Here is a 23,199-nt window from a genome sequence, read left to right on the forward strand (position 1 = left end):
TACCTACGGAAAATATGGTACACGGACAACGAAAAATAACCCCCTAAGAGTGTAAAATTGTTTACACTCTTATTTTACCTTCAATGAGTTTTCGGAAAACACACCCAAAGAGAGAGAGAGAGAGTGAGAGCACACTCCACCTGAAGTGATTCCCAAGCACATCCTCGCCGGTCATATCGCCATCCTCGTCCCCTCCACACGGACTCACACACCCAAAGACAGAGAGAGAGCTAGAAGGGAAAGTGAAGAAGACAACCCAACCTTCGTCGGTCTGATCGCGCTGCAAGTTCATGCCTCAGCCTCACCGGACCATCATCATCTTCGCCACAGATCTACACCGCCGGTCAAGGAAGCTTTCTCTTCTCTCTTCCTCTCTCTTTTCCTCTGACCAACCAAAGCCGAGAAGCTATCAAACCCACCCATGATCTCTGATCTACAACCCAATCTCGTCGTCATCGCCTCCTTCAGACCCACCCACCGATCTTGCCGCTATCAGACCCACCTGCCGATCTCGCCACTGTCAGACCCACCTGTCGATCTCACCGCTATCAGACCCACCTGCCCATCTTGCCTTCTTCAAACCCACTCACCGATCTCTCTCTCCCTCTCCCTCTCTCACAATCGGTGCTTATATTTGAGAAAGGCTGAATTTTTTTTGGTTATGTTTTATTGTTGATTTGGTTTATATATTCAGATTTTCTATTATAATATTTGTTTGGAAGCTGAGAAAATATGAGAAAATGTGTTTTCTAGAGAATTTCCAGATACACAACCAAACACCTTAAAATATTTTCCAAAATATTTTTTGTAATGGTACCAAACACCTAAAATCATTTTCATTTCTGGAAAACCTTGAAATCATTTTACATTGAACCAAATGCAGCCTTAATGCAGCCTTAATTTAAAAGTCAAAGTAAATCAAATCACATTATTCCTGTATGTAGCAACGCTCCAATATCAATTCCTTCTCAAAGACTTTTTCTTGGAATTTGGGGGTCATGGCTCTCTGACCGGTAAACACATTGAATTAGTGAGGCGTATATTAAATAAATAGAAATTAACCTTAAAATTCTTGAGACAGTGCTATATAAATAGGTGCGAATGCCATGCAAATTGCACCACCACCACCAAGAACACCAAACATCCTAGTTTCAAGCCATTTGCTAAATACTAAGCTCTCTCTTTATTCCTTTCTTGTAAGAATGGATCCAATAGTTGCAACACCTATCAGTGAGTCCTCAAATATCACTGACTTTGTCGTAACAAATCGCAATGGAGTAAAGGGTCTCTCAGAAATGGGACTCAAAACCCTCCCTAAGCAATATATCCAACCTGTAGAAGAAAGGATCACTGTGAGCAACATCTTGCCTCAAGAGTCTATACCCATCATTGATATGTCAAACTGGGACGAACCAAAAGTCTCAGAATCAATCTGTGATGCTGCAGAAAAGTGGGGTTTCTTTCAGATTATCAACCATGGAGTGCCCATTGAAGTGCTGGAGAATGTGAAGGACGCAACACATAGGTTCTTCAATTTGCCAGCTGAGGAGAAGAGTAAGTTTTCAAAAGAGAACTCACCTTCCAACAGCGTGCGGTTTGGCACAAGCTTTAGTCCTGAAGCAGAGAAGGCTCTTGAATGGAAAGATTACCTGAGCATGTTTTATGTGTCCGAGGATGAGGCCTCTGCATTGTGGCCTTCTGCGTGCAAGTAACAGAGCTTAACTATGATCAATTTTGTTTACACAACAAATACTTGACATATAATGTAGATGCAATACTTGTGTATGTACATACATATATAATTCACTAAATGAGTTAACTTCTAGTTTCATCTAGTTTAACTCAATATGACGTTAAAACAAACCATAACTTTTAGTTACATCTCATTATATCCTCCATGTTTCCTCCATGTTTGATTGAAGATCAATAGTGATCTCATCATAATATAAATATATATATATATATATATATATTTCTATTTCTATTTCTATTTCTATTTCTATTTCTATTTCTATTTTTATTATTAAAAAAAATTGAGTATCATAAAACATAATTTTGTGGATCAAATAGTATATGCTTATGTGTATATATAGTTTTTGGTGGACTAATTGTTGTTTGCTTTTAGAGATCAAGTTCTGGAATATATGAGGGGGTCTGAACCAGTTATCCAAAGGCTATTAGAGGCACTAATGAAGAGGATAAATGTGAAGGAAATTGATGAGACAAAAAAATCTCTCTTAATGGGTTCAAAGAGGATTAACCTTAACTACTATCCTATATGTCCTAACCCTGAGCTCACCGTGGGAATAGGTCGTCATTCTGACGTGTCAACCCTTACTATCCTCCTTCAAGATGATATTGGTGGACTCTATGTGCGAGGAAACAATGATAGTTGGGTTCATGTTCCACCTATAAGCGGCTCCCTCGTGATCAATGTTGGCGATGCACTACAAATAATGAGCAATGGTCGGTACAAGAGCATTGAGCACCGTGTGGTTGCCAATGGAAGCAAGAATAGGATTTCGGTTCCTATTTTTGTTAATCCTAGGCCAGATGACATGATTGGTCCTTTTCCAGAAGTGCTTGCAAGGGGTGAGAAAGCATTATATAAGCAAGTTTTGTATTCAAATTATGTGAGACATTTCTACAAGAAGGCTCATGATGGGAAGAAAACAATTGAATTTGCAAAAATATGATATGTATTCTGAGGTGTGTTGTCACTACAACACCGATCAGTGTTGTCACTACAAGTATGTTATGTTCTATTGTAATGGAAATAATTTTAATGAAATAAAACACAATCTAAAATCTGTTTGAAGAAAATAGAAGTCAGTCAATTCTTTATCCAATTATTTTACTTTTTACAAAAAAGAGTTTACACTTTATTTTTAAACGTGGCAGTAACATTGTTTGTATATATGTCTGTTTGAAGCACTGGAATTCATGACAGGTTAAAAAGAATCATGAAATTAAAAAGATTTCTCTTATATATTGGGTTCAATAAGCTTCAAAATAACTTACTTGTTCCCTCATATTGTCCAAAAACTGCGAGAACACTGCGCCTTGTTTTAAGTGATAATCCAACGGTAATGGTATTATTTATGTTACTTCATTTTTGTGATTTAAACTACCGTATCCTCTCCCACCATCTATACATCTCAAAAAACAAAAACAAAAAAACACACTGCGCCTGTAAATGATCCTACAGGTTCCATTTGATCCAATTCATGAAAAATGATTTAATGATCAAACAAGAAACAATAATTACTACCTGATGTGTCTTGAATGCCGTGACAAACAATAGTAATAGTACTAACAACATCCAAGTCTTAGTTGACGCAACGTCTAAAATATTTTTTATTTTGGTAATCAAGTTTTATGGAGTGCCTTTATATAGGCCTACAACCTAGCTATAAGACCAAAATAATGTTTTTGGTTGAATTTTATAAAACATTTGAGAAGAAGCTCTCTTTTTCTTTGCCTACTACCTTGGAGTTCTTGTATACTAGGCTGGTAAAAAAAGATATCAATTTATCATATACACTTCTATGTTGTATAATTAATCCTAAATTTTTGAGATCGACTATGAATTAACAAACTAATTAGGGTCATATGTACTTATTATATTCTTTCCTAAGTCATACTATGATATCTCCTAAGTCATACTAAAATTGGTTTGTTTTCTACTAACGTACTCTTTTCTTCTTCTTCTTTTCCTAATTTACAAATGAAATTGCTGCAAGTCTTATATTAAAAAAATAAAAATAAAAAGAAAAATAAGAAATTGCCTCAAGTTTTTCCATACTACTATTTAAAAAAAAAATACTTTTATCTTCATCCCATCATCCCATGTATATGATAGGCTTGTTTATTTTTATGAGATTATCTCATGTATTTAAAAGAATATCCAATTGTCTAATACTCTTTTTCACTTATCGAAGTAAACTTATTAAGTTTTAAAATCCTAAATTTTAGGCTACTTATAAAATCTTTCTTTTTTATTTCTCTCTCATATTTTTTATGCACATTTAATTCTATCAAAAATAAACCCAATTTGTAACGTTGATCAGTTAAGAGTATTTTTAAAAATACTCATTGTTATTATCCTTAGCAGTTTTTTATTTATTTATCCAAGTCATCCATTTAGTTACAACTTAAATGAATAACCACCACTATTCTTCAATTTTCTTTTGTTTCCAGTACAAACTTCAGATTCAGAAAAATCAAGGTTAAGGCACAAATGCATATCTTCACATTTCTTCCTTTCTCAATTTCTCCATGGAAAATTTTGAAGAACAAGATCTACACCATACAATAACTTTTTCAGGTATTTTTTTTTTTTACATATCATAAATAAAATCTCCACTCTTCATATTTTTTCAATTTTAATTAAATACTTTAACCATTGATACTTTTGTTATTATCTGTCTATTACTCATCACATTTAACTCTCGATTAATTCTTATTTTGCCTTACTTTCATGGTCCATTTGAGCAAGCATGTGACCATCCTACCAACAAGCAAGTACCAATGGCTTTATTTTACCTTTTTTTTTCAACTATTTTCATATTTTTATTTGCTTTGTATTTAGTTGGAAAACTTTAACTTTTAGTTTTGGTTTGCAATAAAGACTACTTTAAATTTATTCGAAACTATGTATTTCTTTTGGCATAATTAAGATGCTCTTTTATATTTCTTTCTTTTTTTTTTTTTTTTTGTTTTAAAATATTTTTCCCTTTGGGTTATCATGTTTTGCTTCTTAGAAAAAAATAAAATAATAAAATTAGCACAAGCTTTTTCTCTTCTAATTAATTTTTTTTACATTCTATTTCCCCATAGTGGAAGTAATCTTTCCAGTGGTTCCTAATGGGGATGAATTGTACTAGTGGTTCCTAATGGGGATGAATAGGAATTGTAGGATAACCTTAATTACATCATGTATTTATAGAATACTAGCTCTAATCTCATTGGCCAACACGGCCTTATCCTTTTGGTTCTATTATTTCTCATGTGTATTAATAATTCCAACATGTGTTAAATGTGATTAACATGCTTGGAATTGTAACTAACTAACTAACTAACTAAACCCCAATACAACAATTATTATCCATATGCTTATAACATTCCTAACATATTTTGAAAGACCAAGTGTCATGAGTAATTTTTATATTATCTCTTGGTCTTTGTCTCACACACACACACACACATATATATTATATACTAGTTTATACTACTATTTAAGGGGCTTCTCCTATTTGGTATGAACATTTAAGTGATCCTAAAATACCCCTAAACCATTTTTTTTAAGCAAAGAAAAAACTTAGGGCCAATCTGGTAAAAATACATCTTTAACTCACACCTAAAATAATGCCTACAAATGGGACCACTCTTACACTAACCACGTTTTTTACATTTTATTTATATAAAAAAAAATTAAAAAATAACACTCACGTTTTTTTACATTCCTATTGTTTTGTTCAAAATTCAAATATGAGTTCTATTCGAACTCAAATTACTTTCTATTTTTTTAAGTATAAACTCAAATTGATATATTTAAAAATAAATAAAATTAGTTGAATGCTGACTTAGAGTTTAGAAAAAAAAATCTTTTTTCTTTTTAGAGAAATTGATAAGGGATGCAAAAGCGTCAAGAAGCAGAACACGTCTACCTCTAGAAAACAAGAAACAAAACACGTTTGCTTCTGAAAATAACCTCAAATCCATGAGGGGCCTATTTAAGGGCTCTGTAAAACTTAACAAACAAGAAAATATATTCTAAAATAACTTCTAATTAATACCTAACTATAACAAAAACCAAATTTGACCTAGAAAACATTAAAAACACCTAAAACAAGGAAATAATAACCCTGAACCTAAAATAACCAAAATTAATAAATTACAATAATTAAATTGTAGATTCTGTACTACATCAGACCTCTCCACTTGAAACAAACTCGTCCTCAAGTTCATTTTTGAAATTTGAAATCTTCCATGCCAAGAGAACAAATACTTTGAATATACTTCATCTATTGAGCAACTTGAACTTCTTGTCCCTTGATTTTTATGCAATTAATAATATTCAGCAAATAAGAGTCAATAATCACATCAAATCTTTCCACCCCAATAAAATTAATAAACTTTGTTTTGGTGTCTCCCACCAAAGTAATAGGAGCTTGAACATTGCAATCATCTAACTTGACTTCATCGAGATCATTGACAACTTCTTCTATAATTTCTTCTTTGATGGTTTCTACTATCTCAACCTCAAGATTTTTCTCTATAATAGGGTCTTCATTAATCTCCTCTATAAAATTTTCACAACAAATCTTAAGTAATAGGCTGTTATTAGTTGTTATTGGTGGAGTAAAAAAATCATTTTAATGATAGATTCAAATAATGACCAATAATAAATAACCACCTATGATTTGTTATGAAAATATTGTAAACATAGCACTTCTCTATTCTTTTAATGTGATTTAAAGTCTGAAAAATAAAATTCTTTTAACTCCCACATAAAATATTGCCTACAAAATAGGGTCACACCCGTGTTGGTTTTCAAACTCAACTTCAAATATATTTTATTTGCTTCTTCCTCCATTATCTCAATGTCATTAGTCTCTACACAGTCATCATCACGCTTTTCTATTTGCTTCTGCACAATGGTATGTCAATGTACATGACTCTTTTCTATATTGATTAAATCAAATCAACTGTAGTTAGTTTCTGTTGAATATGGGTACGTTTATTTCTACTATTCGTTTCTTTTTGGTTTTTATTTGGTTTGGATCCGTGCAAACTCTTCACTATTATTATCAAAGACTTAAGTAATATTTTAGTCATTTAATTGTTTTGGTTTTGTGGAAAAATACTAGTTTTTTTTTTTTTTTTTTGGTTTTGATTTTCCCCCACCCCCACTAGTGTCAAAATAAGAGTACGACCGTTACCATTCAAAAAAAAAAACCATGACATAAAAAACAGCAACATTAAACTTTGACTATATATCTGTGGAGGTAGCTTGAATACGTTGTGTTTGACTCCTTCAGAAACACCATAAAGGCATAAATCAACTTAAGAAATCATATTTTCTTGGTTTGAGTTTTGTGCTATCGACTTAAGATTTGATTTTGGGATTTGTATTTCCAAAATTCCAACTCTCTTACGTGTTTGGCACTTTTTATTTTATTTTATTTTTCATTGACGCAAGCCTACTTTACAGTTTTCACACTTCTACTTGATGATGTTTCAGTTTGAGAGAACAACTTGGAATGCATACATGTCCAAGTTTTTATAATTAAAAAAAAAAAAAAAAAAACTAAAATAGCACATCATAGTACTAATCAACTACTAAATAGTGTTAAAAAAAAACCTTCTCCCCTTTCTCCGTGCGTGTGTTAAAAATATTTAGTATTCTCAAAAGAAAAAATAGTGTGTTAATCTCACATTAAAAAATGAGTGTGAGTAAAAGAGGTTTAAAGCATGTGCTGTGTATCCAAGAGTTTGGTCTTTTTGGATATACACCACTATAAGTTTCTTTAAAAAAACATTATCCCCTCTCCCCGTGTGTGTGTGTTAAAAATACTTAGTATTCTCAAAAAAAAAAAAAAAAAAAAAAAAACTAAAACTAAATAGTGAGCCACATAGTAACTATTATTATTAAAAAAAAAACATTATGTTTGATTATTAAAATAAAGGGAAAATCACATTTTATTTTTAAACTTTTTCAAAGTAGTATACTTTTAATAAGCTGTTTCCAAATGAACACGAATGCATTTCTCAAATCCCAATGTAGACTATTCAGCGAACAGCTTGCACCTAAAACATCTGCTGCTCTACAAAAAATGACTATATTCTAGTCACACTTTATAGGGCAATATGCCTATAGTCAAATTTAACCACAGATTTCCATCAACATGTAACATATTTCTCAACCATTTCATATTCTATTTACATGTTTCACTAATTCAACCATCTCAATTCTCAAAATTCACCTCACATTAATGACCTTATTGATATTTTTGTGCATGACAAAATTGATGATGTTCACATTAAATTTTACTCCGAGTTGAGAGCTCATGCTTTATTTGGTCTCTTAGAACCCTTCTCAGTAACTTGTTAGAAGCCGTTCTAGGAAACTCCGGAACAATCTTAACATAATTCACCTGTTAATCATAAAGAGAGTTGGAGGAATTGTATCAATAACATATAAAATAATTTAGACCAATTTGTGGAAACCACCATGGAATTGAAATCTATTCCATCTCTTCTACACATCCTTTGGAATGAATTGAATGACTCTTTTCAAAGCAATTGGTATGAGTGTATAATAATATAAATGGATTCATTAGAACTTAGAAAGACACCAATTTGATTTGGAATATGCTAAAACTACTATCCATTCTACTACAAAGAGGATAAACTTATGTGACAATGAATGTGGTCAATGTCACATGAAAAAACATAACAAAGTGAATTTTTGAATTACTTTTTATTTATATTGTCTTTGAGAGTTAGCACATAAGTTGTAAGCATTTATGTAATTAATGCTCCATTTGTTTTGCTGTAAAATGTTGTCATTGAGAACATTTACAGTGCATAAACCACCAAAACCAATGGTCCGATTGCAGGAGCCCGCCAATCCAGTGGCTGGAGCCAATGGTCCAACGGCCTAGCCTACCAAAATGAAGACCTAGCCACAAGATGGAGGGATAGGTACTGTGTGTTTTTATAAAATGTTATACTAAGTTTTTAAGGTAAAACGGTTTACAACCTTTTACAAAGGATTTTATAGTCAACAACATAAAACATTCTCAGGTTTGATCAAATTTTAATGAGACAAACGTAGCAAAATGCTAAAAATATTTTTCATAAAATATTTTTCAACAAAACAAACAGAGCATAAATTTATAACAAGTGGTAAAATCACTATATATTTGATTTTCCATTCAACATTATGTGGATGAAAAAAAATTCAAAGATGACTTCAATTTTGAGCAAGGAATCTGATCTCTTAAGAATGGTCAGATGATGGTAAAAGTAAAACAAATCGTAAGCCAAAGGAAGAAAAAAAAACAGTTTTAGAGACAAACCTTAAACAACGGGTTGAGGTTGCTCTGAATTGTCCTTGAGAAAAGGATTTTCAGCTTGTCTGGTTCAATAGAAGATCCTTTCTTTAAGACTACAAATATGAACAACTGTTCTGGACCACCATCTACGGGTGCAACACTGATTGCAGCAGTCTCCAAGATGCATTCATCAGCACGGTCACATACACGCTCAATTTCAACAGAACTTGTCTGTTTATCAACAAATATTCGAAGTTTTCAATATTTCAGATGTTAGTCCAAGCAAGCCTATTAAAGCACTCAATCAGGTCAAGCTTATTGCAAGTTTGAAAAATCAATTGCTTCCTTTCCAGTTGTACTTTATGCAACTCATTTTTATCTATACATATATAAATATATATATATATATATATATGAATAATAGAGGATTAGAAATTAATTTTGTTAATGTAAGGACGCAATTTGAATCCCTAGCCCAAGGGATGGATGGATTTAGGTCCAAAAAGCCCAATACAATGAATTTGTAAAGAGTGGGTTAGAAAAACTAGGCTTTAATAAGTTAGACAACAAGTAAAGTGGATCTGGATGACAAGAAAATGAAGATAGACTAGTTTAATCTAAAGAAAATTGTCCTCGGCACAATCCGAGGAGATCAGTTCTTATGTATTTCTTCTCAAGTTCAATTACAAGTTCAACTCTTGACTGCTACAGTGTTTTTCTCTTAATTTCTCGGTCTCTTTCTCTTAGGACCTCCCCCCTATTTATTCTATCTCTCCCTTCTCATTTCTACCCTCCACGTGAACAGTAGATTGCTTGTGTTAATCCTTGTCCTATCAACACCCTCTTGAAGTCTTTAGGGGTAGCTATAAGGCTAAAAAGCACTGTTCAGATATCACTTCCTCATTAATGCGGCCAGAGAGTTAGCTGCAGAGCATTCAATGCGGTGGTAGAAACTTTCCCTTAGATATTTCCTAGCTCTCATCCCCCCTGTACGTTCATAATGCATGCCCTTATCAATAAAACTTCCTGGAACATCACCCTGGATTATAGAACACATATTTTGATCTTCGCTTCATTTAGCCGAGGGGATATTCCTCCTCGGCCCATCTCCCCCAGCCTTTACAATCATAGCTTGTTCGTGAAGTTCAAAGTCTTACGTCTTCCTTACTATTGATCTATCCTCAGACCATTGAGCCTCCTCGGACAAGGCTCAAGCTAGGCCCAATATATATTTGGGCCTGCATCCCTACAGTTAATATGCTCTATATGTTTCCTTCATTTTTTTTAGTTCTTCTCAAACAAAAAACAAAAAACAAAAAAAAAGAGGACTATTCTTCTTCTTCCCATTATTTACCACTTTACTGTCACTCTTTGTCAAACATTTCTCGGTCCTTTTTGGACCTCTTTCTCCCTATTATTTCCTATTTTACTGTTATTTTTCCTCCAACCTTTTTTTTACCTTTTCTTACTCTTCTTCTCCATTTTCTTTTCGATAAATTTGCTATGAATAGTGTTTATTACATATAAATTGTTTTACATTGTTCTACACACTCCAAAAACAACTGAAACCGTGACTTGAAGTCATGATTTCCGCTTATCTTGACTTCAAGTCAATTTCAATTGTTTTTTGGGGTTTGTGTAAAACAGTTTGTGCGCAACATTTTCCCATTTGCTATTACTTCTTTTGTATCTCTCTCTTTCCCATTCAGTTCACATTCATCCACAAAAAAAGGAGATTACTCTCTCTCTCTCTCTCTTTGTTTTTCTTTCTTTTGGTGAATATTTTAATCATTCTTGTTTGGGTTTAGGAGTTTTTGTGTTTTTTATAGCTCTACATTTAGATTGATGTGTTTTGATGCTTTTGTGTTGTGTTTCATAATTCCTCATCATAGGTCTTCTCTCTCCCTCTAATGGCTTTAATTTTATTTTAGTTTTAGTTATAATTAGTTGTTTTGAAAGTGTGAATTTGAGTTTATTAAAACAAATCTACTTGACTACGCATTTGAATGTGCGTCCCAACTATTTGAGTAAATGATTATTACAAATCTATCTTTTTTGCCTTTGATAGCACCTAAGTAAAGTTCAGTTGTACAAAAGAAACTCTACGAAAATATTACCCATTATGACACAAGTTAGAAGAACATGGACCATCTTTAAAAAGAACAAAATTAACCAAACACATCCAACACATGCAAATAAAAGAGTAATTGAAATAGGAGGAGTAAATAGAAAAGGCTAATCCTAGAAGCGCACAAAATATTTATTTTAATTTAGTCTTGTTTCATTTTGGAGTCCATTGTAATATTCCTTAGCCAAATGTATTTTTTTAGGTCTTAGTAGTTAACTAGGTTATTTTTAAAATTCAATAATTGGGATTTCCTAAGTCATTTAGAATGAGGTTTCCTACGTTAATTAGAACCAAGGTTTCCTATGAGAATTAGGATTAGGGTTCAGTAGATCATATAACTAATATAAGCACAATAATGTAATCCTATGAAGAGGAATTATTTTTATGATATATAAATTTCTCTTGAAATTGTCCTGATGGTCTGGTACTGACTGCAGCCAACCCTGGGTGCTGACTTCTAGAGCATTTTTGCTACTTGGTGCTACTAACGACTCCTAGGTTCTCTATCTTTATTTTTCATGTTCTTTAATTTTAGTGATTTTTGATTGTCCTGCGTCAGATACATTTGTAGAGATAGGGAGACAAAGAAAATACTAGCAGAAATTGTTGCATTTGGAGAGAGAAAGGGAGGTCAATGAATATAGATGGGTGACACTTACATGCAATCAAGAAAGAGAAAAAAGGGAGAAATTCAGAAGAGAAAATTGTTTAAGTGTAAGAATACCTCTTTGATTACATGAGTCTACCTCTAAAGACAACTAATCCTAGTTTTAAAATTCTAATTTAGTATCTTCAGCAAATTTCATAAAATAAATTATAATTATGTCACATTACAAAATAATTACATATTTTCCCACATCGTGCAAGTCCACATCTAGTTTGATGTAATGTTTATACCTTTGTTTTCTTCCACAGGTTAGTCCACAACAAATATAAGGGTAATTCTCAAATGATCAAATCACAGGAAGAGCAATATGTGGTACCTTAATGCCTCCAATGTTCATAGTGTCATCAGCCCTACCCTGAACAGTGAAATATCCTCCAACAGTTCTCTTAATGATATCTCCATGTCTCCTGAGGTGCTGCCAATGCATATATATATATATATATATATATCATGTTATAATAGGATACAAGGCCAACAACCATCACATGTTTGTTATACTCACCAAGAGAAATATTTTATATAAATTTACTACTTCTCTAGGTAACAAATATAAAACAATAATCAATATAGTAATAATAATTCTGTGGAACAAACTTGAAAAAGAAATTTTTTTCGCTCCAAACATGTTTTCCAAACCACTATGTGGCGATTGAAGAGAGCATCCATGTGTGATTTTAATTACCTAAATTTGTTAATGAGTCATATGACTTGTTTAAATAATACAAATGGATAATCTTATAAACCACCATGCAATGGGTTGGAAAAGATAGCTCCAATCCAAGCATGTTTGGAGCCTAACTTTGTCCTTTAAAAAATTGTAGATAAATGTTGGAATTGATACAAATTGGTGCTTTTGCAATTAATTTACAGTCCTCAATGCATCAGAAGAACTAGAAGATAACAATGCCCATGCGGTTCAGCAATTGCCTATCCTATGGGTGAGATAAACACACATGATACTATCTAAAAAATCAGGGTCACAATCACAATCTAAAGAACACCAATCAGGCTGCTTTTTAAGTAGGAGACAACCGAAATTCTCAAGTAGATATCCCATTCTAAATGTCCGTATAAGTATGTACAACCTAAATGATATAAAAACTAGGCATACAAAGAGCTGAGTATGCAAGTATTCTTTTGAGATAGGTAGATTGTGGGGGAGGAGGAGGTGGGGTTTGAACCACAGATGTAGGACACCACAAATGATGTCATTGCTCACAAACTATCACTTGAACTAGCATGCAAGTATTCTGAAGAAAAAGGAGGGGGGGCAGGTTTATGCATACCATTCCTTTGTACATTGGCATTCCCTTGAAATAAACTTCATCATGATCGGCATTAAGCAATCTCTCAGTTGCTCCCATGTATAGGGGGAATAAACCAACTTCACCAACACAAGCTTGATCATGCTGTCATATAGGTAAAAGACATAAAATATATCCATTTATCAGTCATTTGACTTGGCTTCTCCACATCCATTTTCTTTCATAATCATGGACATTGTTGCAATTGTTCAGCAATTACCCATCACCAGTTACTGAAATAACAGAATACACAGTAGAAAAGGAAAATTAACTTTCAACTAGAAACCACCTAATAAATATTCTTACATATGGTATCCCATGTTCATCAAGGATGACAAAGCCTGTTGTCATTGATGCTGTGCTAAAGGTTCCAAAAGCTTGCGGCTGCAGCGGACATCCTTGGATATAAGATGACGCAAGTTCTGTGCCACCACAACATTCTATAATGGGGTTGTAATAAGATTGTGAAGAAAGCCAAAGGTCATCATCAACATTGGATGCTTCCCCTGTGGATCCAAATGATCTGCACATATCCATTTCTAAGTTCTTTTTCCTTCAATTTATATGCAAACATAGTTTTTTAAAGTGCAAAGAGATATTACTTTATCCTTGTCCAATCTAAGCCTTTCATACATTCTGTATTCTTCCAAGCTTTTACTATGCTGGGAACTGTACCCAAAATAGTCACTCCTGCATCCTGAACAAAATTAAAATCAAAATTAAGTTGGTATTTGGACAGAGGGTGCTAACCCTTATAATGCAAAAAATATTACGAGAATTTTTTAATTGGTAAGTCACACAAGCACACACTCAGTGGCTTTTGAACTAATGACCTCACCGTGCAACTCATTCTTACAGTAGGAAGGACGTGTCATTTGAGCTTAGATCTCTTTGGTTTACTGCTATGCTTGTATAAAGAAGTTCAGTATTCCTGGAGTTCCTTATTGTTTATACTACAACTCATCTAAATAATGTTTTTCTTTTCAAAAAAGTCCGGGGGAATATTTGCCTTTGTTCCACCACTAACCAACAATTCACAAAAAATAAATAAATCTAAGCAACCACAACTTTGATGGTATTTTATAAGATCTTTAGAGGACTACATAAGTCTGTTTCTTCCAAAGCCATTTACCCTGGGTTGGATTTCCATTCTCCAGCTGGCTTCCATTGTTTGCCTCATAATAATTCTTTCTGATTGATTTAAGTAAAATCAAATACTCAGAAAGTATATTAATCTATTATCCTTCAGGCCGAGAAAAAGTGTTGGAGGTGTTACCTGAACAAATTTTCCAAAGCCATGGCCAAGAGGTGATCCATGATAGAGTGCAAGAGTTGCACCAGATAGAAAGCAAGAGTAGAGTAAGATCGGTCCCATCACCCATCCCAAATTTGTGGGCCAGCAGAAAATATCTCCAACTTGAACATCAATGTGAGCCCATGAATCAGCAGCACATCGAATTGGTGAAAGCTGTGTCCATGGAATAGCTTTTGGTTCTCCTGATGAAGGCCAAGAAAGGAACTAGACAATTATGATAAAAGCGTTTCATATCCAAGCTAAGAAATAGATATGTGCGGCAACAACTTATATACCTGTGGTTCCAGATGAAAAAAGTATATTAATCACAGATTCCACTGGTTGATAGACTGGAATATAATTATTTGATCTGCCAAGAAGAGAATGTCATTACAGTAATTAATTCTTTGGACATTTTTTGCATGATGATACAAAGGTGGAACTTTAATTTCATTAAGTATTTTGTTGAACTAATTTGACACCATTGCTGTATGCATACCTCGGATGGTGATTGGCACTAGAAAGAAATTCTTTCCACGACATATCCTGTTCTCTTAACTGAATGCCCACATCATTACCAATAACAGGGAGCGCTATAGCTTTATAAGGAGCAGCTTCTACAACTCGACTGCAAGGAGAAAGAAGAATAGCCATGATGATACAAAAAGTGTACTATTAACCTGTCCAGTCTCCAATCAACATGGTAAAAAAATTTCAGATAAAAAAAAGGAATTAACATGCACAAATTCATTTCCATCTTGGGTAAGTGCCTCATGGTAGCTAACTTTTATGAAGTGCCTACGAGAACTACATAAAAGGAAATTGGTGCTTGGCATTTGGCATTTGGCATTTGGCTTTTGGCTTTTGCACAAAAACTAGCATTTTATAAGGCTCAGGTAGGGTGAATCCATCATTCACACACATGGCTTGTTACTTTAGTTCTACCACCTGACACAGAGAAGTAAGTTGCTCATCTATCTTAACTATACAATGGCAGTCTTTACCTGTACAAAGGAAACTTCCTGCCTCCTCTTAATATAAAATCCTGAATTCAAATTGAGAACAGGAATCAATTTTCTAAACAAGGAACTATGTAAATTGAAACATATAAAAATTAGTTCAAAATTGATATATTACTTTAGCTTATTTGTGGGCTTGTACAAGCCTAAACCCCTGAGGGACAGAATTTGTGGTACACTCACATGCATATGAACATAGAAATGAACTCAAAAATGTAAATATGAACCACCTCAATGAATATTCATGGTACATCCGCATGTATATGAACGTAGAAAAGGGAGAGAACTCAAATACAGGTTGCATTAACAATTCTGAAAAGCAACGGTAAGTTGTTCCATGATAGAAACTAATAGAGCTCCACAACTTTCTTTGACCTTTAAGTCCAAAGCCTCATCCAATATACTAAAATAGTAGTAAGCTTATAACAGCCTCTCCAAGAATTAACTACTTGTGAAAGACACAATTTTCCTTGCTTTTCAAACTAAACTACCTTGCTTATACCTACCAGCTTGGGGAGGGAAAAACCAAACTGAGATGTAATCAGAACTAGACAGTTTAACATCATAAATGTATGAACTTGACATTTAAAAATTACCACAAAATAGTTTGAAACATGCGGGAACATAGGAAGAACCATTAAAAGATTCTATCTAATTAATACAAAAAGTGGAAATTAATTTTTCAGTAAGATCGCCAGCAGGGAATTATGGCTGGATGGCTTAGAGATGTGCTTCTGGAAACTATTGATTAATGTACTGCTAACACCATAAGGAAGATACATATTAACTATACAACTGGTAACAGCTGGATTTGTTCATTCTCAGAAGTGGACAGAGATCACAGCAAAAGATGAAACTATTACGACAACTAGGCAAAGAGAGAAATAGGAAAGGTGGAAGGAGCAGAAATAAATGATAAATACTTATAAAAGTAAAATTTGGTAATCCACTCATGCTGATATGATTTGAGCCAGGCAGAATGCAGAAATCTAAACAACCAAAAATACCATTGATACAATGCAGCATTATATGGATGATTGTATGAAGTACAATCAACATGTATGATGAGCCAATCTAATGGTCAGACCATTTTTGCAAAAGACTGAATGGTCAGGCCATTATTTTTGCAGCTTTGAGCACTTATTTATTTATGGGGTTAACTAGACAAGGAACACAATCAAACAAACAAATACCTTGCTAATTACTGATTCTAACATCTGATGACACAAGTACAATTGCTATCACTTCACATATCATAACAGATTGGGCCAAATTGGTTTGAGTACTAAAGTAATCCCACATTTTTAATCTGACAGATATTTTATGAAATTGAATGATCACCTTAGTGAAGATACCCTTTGCTTTTGACACACGCAAACGAGTTGCAATTTCCTTTGCTGCAAAACTGTCAGCTATTGATACAACAATAAATCCTGCTAGTATAATTGCCAAATATATGATAACTGCATTGATTGTCATTGGCATATCAATTGCAATTGCATCACCCTTTGAAAATACTGCATCCAGTGCATTTGCCACCAACCTGTAAATCATTTCAAAATCCTCTTAATATATGCATCTGTCTTCGGTTGAAGAATTGAAAAATAAAGAGACAAGTACACTTTGTAACTCAACCTTGAATTTCAATGTGGAGGGCTACCATTCTTTAAAGACCAAAAAAAAAAACTCACAAACACAACCACAACACCATTAGATTCCCAAAAAGTGCATAGTTGCAAAGAATCACAATCTATGAGATCAATGCAGTATCCCTAATATATCCCATTTGCATTGACCCAGTTAGAGAGAGAGAGAGAGAGTAGTTATAATGTTCACTCAGACATCATTCAGACACAGTAGTTATAATGTGCACCACACTTTAACAGATAACAGAGTCAATTGGGGATAAGCATAATCAACTGAGAGCATACATTACTCGTTCTCGAAGTTCTTTCAGTGTCATGTGATTAATATTGGAATCATCACAGCCTTCATCCCTCCACACAATAGCCACACTGTCATCTTCTTTTCTTGGATGAGTTCTAGGTAGCAAACAACACTCAGCAATATTCAAAACTGAACCTGGAAACCATGTTCCCCCTTGTTTCGATTTGTTGGAAGTATCTAAAATGTACTTTGGGGCCTCATGAAATGAAACTGAAAGCTCTTTTAGAACAATAGACCAGTAATCCTGAAATTCATTGACATTTACATAACTAAGTTGAAATACTACTTTGCATCAAAACTAGCATTTACCTAGCAAATGAAGGCACAAAAAGCATAATATACCTCAGGATGCTGAGCAGAGAAGTTCTGAAAGTGGCTGAAACTTGTAATAGGATCCTTGTATGATGTTTCTAATAGCTTTGAACCATACTTTTCCATCAAACGTCCCAAGTTTGTATGTTTAGACTGATCTCTAACAAACAGAGCGAGAAGAGATCAGCTAGGAGTAAAAATCTGAACATTTACTCTTTGAATATATCAAAAATGCAACCTCAAAGTCATTACAACACAATAAAATTGAGCTAATAATTGGAATGCACACACTAGTAATTTTCTGCAACAAAGTGTATATAAGTTTCTGCAACTAATGATACAACCATCAATCATAGATAATTTTATTAAGTTTAGTTAAGAGTACAGCAGCAGTGCAATGTTAATTCTGGTTACATTTGTTAACAATTGCAGCTAACCATAGAATAGACATTACTAATGCCTATAACATTGATCCAGAAAACATGGAAAGAAACATGGTCGAATAAGCTAAACTCCTAACAGAATCATTGAAAGAGAGATTGGATTAGTCAAGTTCATTGATTTCTTTTTAAACCCCGTGATCAAATAGTAGCAAGGTACTTTACTTTGTACTCCCAGTTTAACTGATATCATATTCCATATCTCCACAATTCCACTCATCTAGAGACTTGAAGTGATTACATCTTAGAACATTGGCCAAGCATGTTTTCATGCAAGCAGAGTTTGAAAAGAACCATCCAATAAAAACTACTTCTCCAAATTACACACACCCGCCAAGTTACTAATTACTAGCAGCATATAAGTGGTAGTAAATTGACAACCCAACTTCAATAACATCTTGGAGCTGTAGAATTCTTTTTTTTTTTTTTCTTTTGGCAAAGTATACGTGTCCTTGATCATTGCACACAAAAACCACCAAAATCTGTAGGGCCAGGCCACCTAAACTTCACATTCACATATATGAACAAAAAAATCATTTTCAACTACACTTTCACTGTTTTACATGTTATATATACATCACCTACACAAGTTTCTAGAGTCCAAATCGAAGATATGAATTCCAAATATGTCAAAAAAGAAAAATGGTGCATTTTACTGCATGATTTTAACCATTTGTTGGTATTAGAATAATGGTTAAACTTTTGGGTAAAATGGTAGTTTATTATGATATGAGAGAATGCGGTTTTGAATTAGAACAATGTTTCCCCTCTACCTCTATTTAAAAAATTAATAAATCTCAAATGTTGATAGGATCCCACATATTAAGGGGGACTCTGAGAGTGTTTCAATAATAATTGAATGATTTAATTTACTGTTTCTTGACAGTTACTTTTTGGATAAGTGATAGTTTATTTCTCAAAAAAAAAAAAAAAAAAAAGTGATATTTGTCTTTACTACCAAATCAAATACATTATTGGGATCTGTTAGATGAAGGGTCTCAATCAGTTTTTTCACACAGACGTGGCAAACAACTACCAAAAAGGATAATCTCTTTATAACTAGGCAGATAAATAGAAAAGACAAAAACTGCAGGTCCAACTGTAAGAATATGCAGAACTATAAGGACTAAATAACAAGGGAGAAAACAATGCAATGAATCAGTGAAAGTAGTAGGTAATTGCTAATTAGAGAAGGATAGAAAGAATTGAGGGAAAGAAATCAAAACCATACAGAGAAGGGAACCAGTAGAGAGGAGGACCATTGGTGAGGGAGTCCCAATTGGCATAGACCGAGTAGTAGACTAGCTGATGCAGCGCATGTGGGTGCCATGGCTTTAGCACCCTTTGAGCCACCAGTGATCGCCAAACCTCTCTTGGGTCAGACCCTTTGGCTCCAAAAACTGCTTCTTTGAGTACCCTTTGGAATTCTTTGGCCTCCTCTATGGTTAGCCCTGCCTTCACAAAGTCCTCCACTCCGACTTCGCTTATGCTCTTCCTCATCTTTGTCTCTCTATCTCTCTCTTGATCTGTGGTAACTGGTAAGTGACAACGTTGTTGTAGACTAGTAGTAAAATAGTCGTAACGTAAGAAGAATTGTGTAGGTGAGGTTGGTCCACGTGTTATAAATGGCAGCGAACCTTCCAAATTTCCTGATACACCAACTACTCTCCAAAACTCAATCGTGTTGGTGGAGTACTCACGAAGTTGGGCCTTTTTATTTTTGTTTGGTTGGGGGGAGAGTTGTGTCAGTGTAAACACCATGTTAAATAAAAAGTAAGATTTTTTATAGAAAGAAAGCTCCCATGACTGGGACAGAGAATCAGTGTGTCCATCTCCAAGCCAAACGAGAAGTGGGTCTATCATCTATGTCTCTATAATTCACATGGCAATGCCCACCTAACATTTTTTTAATGATTGGGAGACATCTTTTTCACTATTTTTTTCTTGGCCTACTTCTCCACTAGGTATATTCTACCCCGTTAAGTGCCACTGTTGTTGTTGTAGTAGTTTGTGACTTTGTATATCCAAAATAACCTATCAAATTATATTTGGAGTTCTTACATACCTAAATAATAAACATGGACTCAACGCATGCTCGCAAAACACACTCAACAACTAAAAGGATCCGCACAATTTGGAGTATCAAAATCTTACCAATTTAAATAATAATAAAGAGGAAAAAAATTTCTCCAATGATTTACTGATTACACGGATAACAATTTAAACAAGTAATTACTTATAACATATCAAGAACAGTCTATCCTACGTTGCAATTGATTGTGGCATACACAACGCACTCCAGGCAATTCGACACAGGTGGAAAGATGAGTCTTTGAATTAGATTTTGTTTTCAATGTAAAGAACAGTATATACTAATTTTCTAAATTCAGCCAGAGGCCAAGATATCAGATAGGAAATTACGCATTCTCAAATACTGTAGACATTACTGGAATAAGAAGGGGGAGGGGGATTGTACAGAGAGAGAAAGAGATCATACAATACTTGTGATGTCAATATTCTATGAAAGTGAAAATCGAAGGATCAGAACCCGGTGTAGCAACGCTATTTTTGTCTAGTACCATGCCAGAGTATTGGACTGAGGCCAGTTCCATTCAAACTTCCATGCCCATGTGACAAAATAATTCTTTATGAGTACGTAGGATCACATAAAATGTCATAACTTTTATCACAACTATCTTACATGTCAAACTCTGACTGGCTGTCTATCACTTTCACATAGACCCATTTTTTCCTCCATTATGTACAGTTTGCCACATGAACAGTTGTGGCATATTATGTGGTCTTAGAATTTTTTAATACACAATTATCCAATGTCCAAGTTCCTCTCAGTGAGTATGGGGATAGCAATTTAAAGCCACAACTATGGGTACCCGCCTCACCCGCCCTTGATGGACGGGTTTTACCCACCCTGCATGACAAATGGAGCAGGGATGGAGGTTAATATTTTCCCCTACACCCACTCTGTTTATATTTAAATAATTAAAAAATGTTTTTATAGGCTTTTTATAAGATATACATATGTGTTTTTAACCTACTAACTTTAAATTTATGATGTTTTTTTATATTATATTATTGAATTTATACTTTTATGTTTTAATATTTACGTTGTTTATATTTTTTAATTGTTGTATTGTTATACTTTGAGAAGGTTTTATAATGCTAAGACTTGTTTTTTTATTAATGTTTTACGAGTTTGGGCGTTGCATGATGGGCTCATGCTGTGCATCAATAGAAATTTTCCAGCTATTGAAGTTAAGCTGGATGCAAAAGCTGTTATATGTTCTTTCTAATCCAAATAAAGCTAATAATAATATTCTTTCTATTTTGGATATTTTTTCTATTTTAAATGATTGCAGGCAACTAGCTTCCAAGATTCTCGAGTCAAATTTAGCCATTGTTATAGAGAAGCTAATAAATATGCTAACCTACTTGCAAGAAGGGGGAACTCAACAAACTGAAGACTTTTGTTTATTTGATAGTCCCCTGTGGACATTGCTAGCTGTTTAGATTTCGATTATTCTAGCTTGTATTTGAATAGGCGCGCTTTCCTGCTAACTCAGTTCCTCCTTTCTGGTTTTAATATTAAAGCCCTCTTACCAAAAACAATAATAAATAAATAAAATTGTTTTATGAGTTTTACTTTATTGCGTTCAAAATAAACTTTTAATAAATCATATATAATATATATATATATATGTATGGGCGTGACGAGATGGGTACCCACAGCACCCGCTGGAACAGGATAATAAAAAAATAAAAATAAAAACCCACCATGAAGTGGAAGTGGGGCAGGGAATAGGACACCTGCCCCGTTGCCATTCCTTACATAAAGATATCTTTATCCCATCTACGACACCTGTATATGAGACCTATTAGGTTATTCTTAAATGAGAGGAAAAGTAGCACACTGAATGCAATATATTATTTCAGGAAAGTGTAACATGCAGGTCTTGATAATGGGCCGACACCTTCAACGAAAGAAACTGAAAGAATTAGGTAACTTAATAATAACATGACAAAATGGTTTGCATATTTTGTTGTCAAGGTAAGTCCAAGACAGTTCAAACAACTCAAAAAGTAGAGCTTTGCCCACAATTTTGATAATAGTATAGGCACTTAAGAAAAACACTAGTTTTATGTCTTCATTTGCAGGATAGTCTTATGGCTTATTGGAGCAAAAAGAGAAGCACAAATATAATTCTTGAATATGTAACTTCACAAAAATGTTTTCTTTTGCACTATAATGTATCATGTAGTACGTCCACATCATATGATACTTTTGACGCATCAATATCATGCAGCTTGCTAGTCCACAACTCCGACGACTAATTAATTGGGACATGCCACCAGACACTGTCTTCTATAGTTACAGCTGCTTTTCCCCAGTAAACAACAACAATAACCACCAATTAACCAAACATTCTGAGATTTCTCATTGGTCATAAGGTTAGCAAGATACTGTGAAAATTTTACAAACAGCTTTTCCTTTGTGTTCACCTGGATTTTATGACCTATCCATGAATCAAAATGATGGAACATCTGCAATTCGAATGGCACTCGTGTCAGATTCACCCAAGTCACTTGTAAATCGCCTTGTCAACTCTGCAGCTAGTTCATCATGTTTTTCTCTATCTGCCAAGTACAATCGGGCAATGCCAGGGATAAGCTGGTTATCTGCTGCAACAAGAATATTCATACATTCAGTACTAGAGAGAAAGGCACATCCAGTTCAAGTGTTATTTTTGCTGATATCTTAGTTCCAACTCAAGCTATAAAGGTCCACATGCATTGCCACAATTTGAGAAGTGAAAATCCCAATTTTAATTCGTTTGATATTGTAAGCACAAATTGGCATTGGCTACTGCTGTTGGCGGTGACATGTGTAAGGGATGCATCCCAGCATGATCCAACACCCTGAAACCCCCTTCCCCACACACAAACACAAATTTTGATCTGATTCCAAGTAGCACCTTAGTGATTATTAGAGCTGGACTCCAACTATCGT

General features: G+C 34.0%; 2 protein-coding genes across 3 annotated transcripts; one reads left to right on the forward strand and one right to left on the reverse strand.

Annotated features, from left to right (window-relative positions):
* Positions 1-1,122: 1,122 nt before the first annotated feature.
* LOC115975752 (feruloyl CoA ortho-hydroxylase F6H1-3-like) lies at positions 1,123-2,770 on the forward strand. The gene is made up of 2 exons (XM_031096723.1): positions 1,123-1,708; positions 2,126-2,770. Exons 1-2 carry the CDS (start codon positions 1,203-1,205, stop codon positions 2,694-2,696), a joined length of 1,077 nt encoding a protein of 358 aa, XP_030952583.1. The 5' UTR covers positions 1,123-1,202; the 3' UTR covers positions 2,697-2,770.
* Positions 2,771-7,769: 4,999 nt separating this feature from the next.
* On the reverse strand, positions 7,770-19,996 carry LOC115977214 (probable acyl-activating enzyme 18, peroxisomal). Of its 2 annotated transcripts, none has more exons than XM_031098939.1 (14): positions 19,405-19,996; positions 17,764-17,893; positions 17,406-17,665; positions 16,816-17,017; positions 15,460-15,500; positions 14,955-15,083; positions 14,752-14,825; positions 14,438-14,658; positions 13,764-13,858; positions 13,468-13,684; positions 13,144-13,266; positions 12,174-12,272; positions 9,087-9,293; positions 7,770-8,159 (listed from the first exon to the last, which is right to left on the reverse strand). In XM_031098939.1, exons 1-14 carry the CDS (start codon positions 19,932-19,934, stop codon positions 8,046-8,048), a joined length of 2,442 nt encoding a protein of 813 aa, XP_030954799.1. In that variant the 5' UTR covers positions 19,935-19,996; the 3' UTR covers positions 7,770-8,045. The 2 variants fall into 2 exon arrangements, with proteins under 2 accessions (XP_030954799.1, XP_030954809.1); XM_031098949.1 differs by lacking the exon at positions 19,405-19,996 and adding an exon at positions 18,339-18,537.
* Positions 19,997-23,199: the final 3,203 nt, after the last annotated feature.

This window comes from Quercus lobata, chromosome 1, assembly GCF_001633185.2.
Source record: "Quercus lobata isolate SW786 chromosome 1, ValleyOak3.0 Primary Assembly, whole genome shotgun sequence".
Lineage (NCBI taxonomy): Eukaryota > Viridiplantae > Streptophyta > Magnoliopsida > Fagales > Fagaceae > Quercus > Quercus lobata.

Excerpts from the sequence above, each read along its gene's own strand:
- LOC115975752 (XM_031096723.1), top strand. The coding sequence starts at position 1,203 with ATGGATCCAATAGTTGCAACACCTATCAGTGAGTCCTCAAATATCACT. Across the intron at positions 1,709-2,125 it reads TTGTGGCCTTCTGCGTGCAA|AGATCAAGTTCTGGAATATA; the intron begins GTAACAGAGCTT and ends GTTTGCTTTTAG.
- LOC115977214 (XM_031098939.1), bottom strand. The coding sequence starts at position 19,934 with ATGGTGTTTACACTGACACAACTCTCCCCCCAACCAAACAAAAATAAA. Across the intron at positions 17,666-17,763 it reads TCTCTGCTCAGCATCCTGAG|GATTACTGGTCTATTGTTCT; the intron begins GTATATTATGCT and ends AATGAATTTCAG. Across the intron at positions 15,084-15,459 it reads AGGAAGTTTCCTTTGTACAG|TCGAGTTGTAGAAGCTGCTC; the intron begins GTAAAGACTGCC and ends TTCTCCTTGCAG.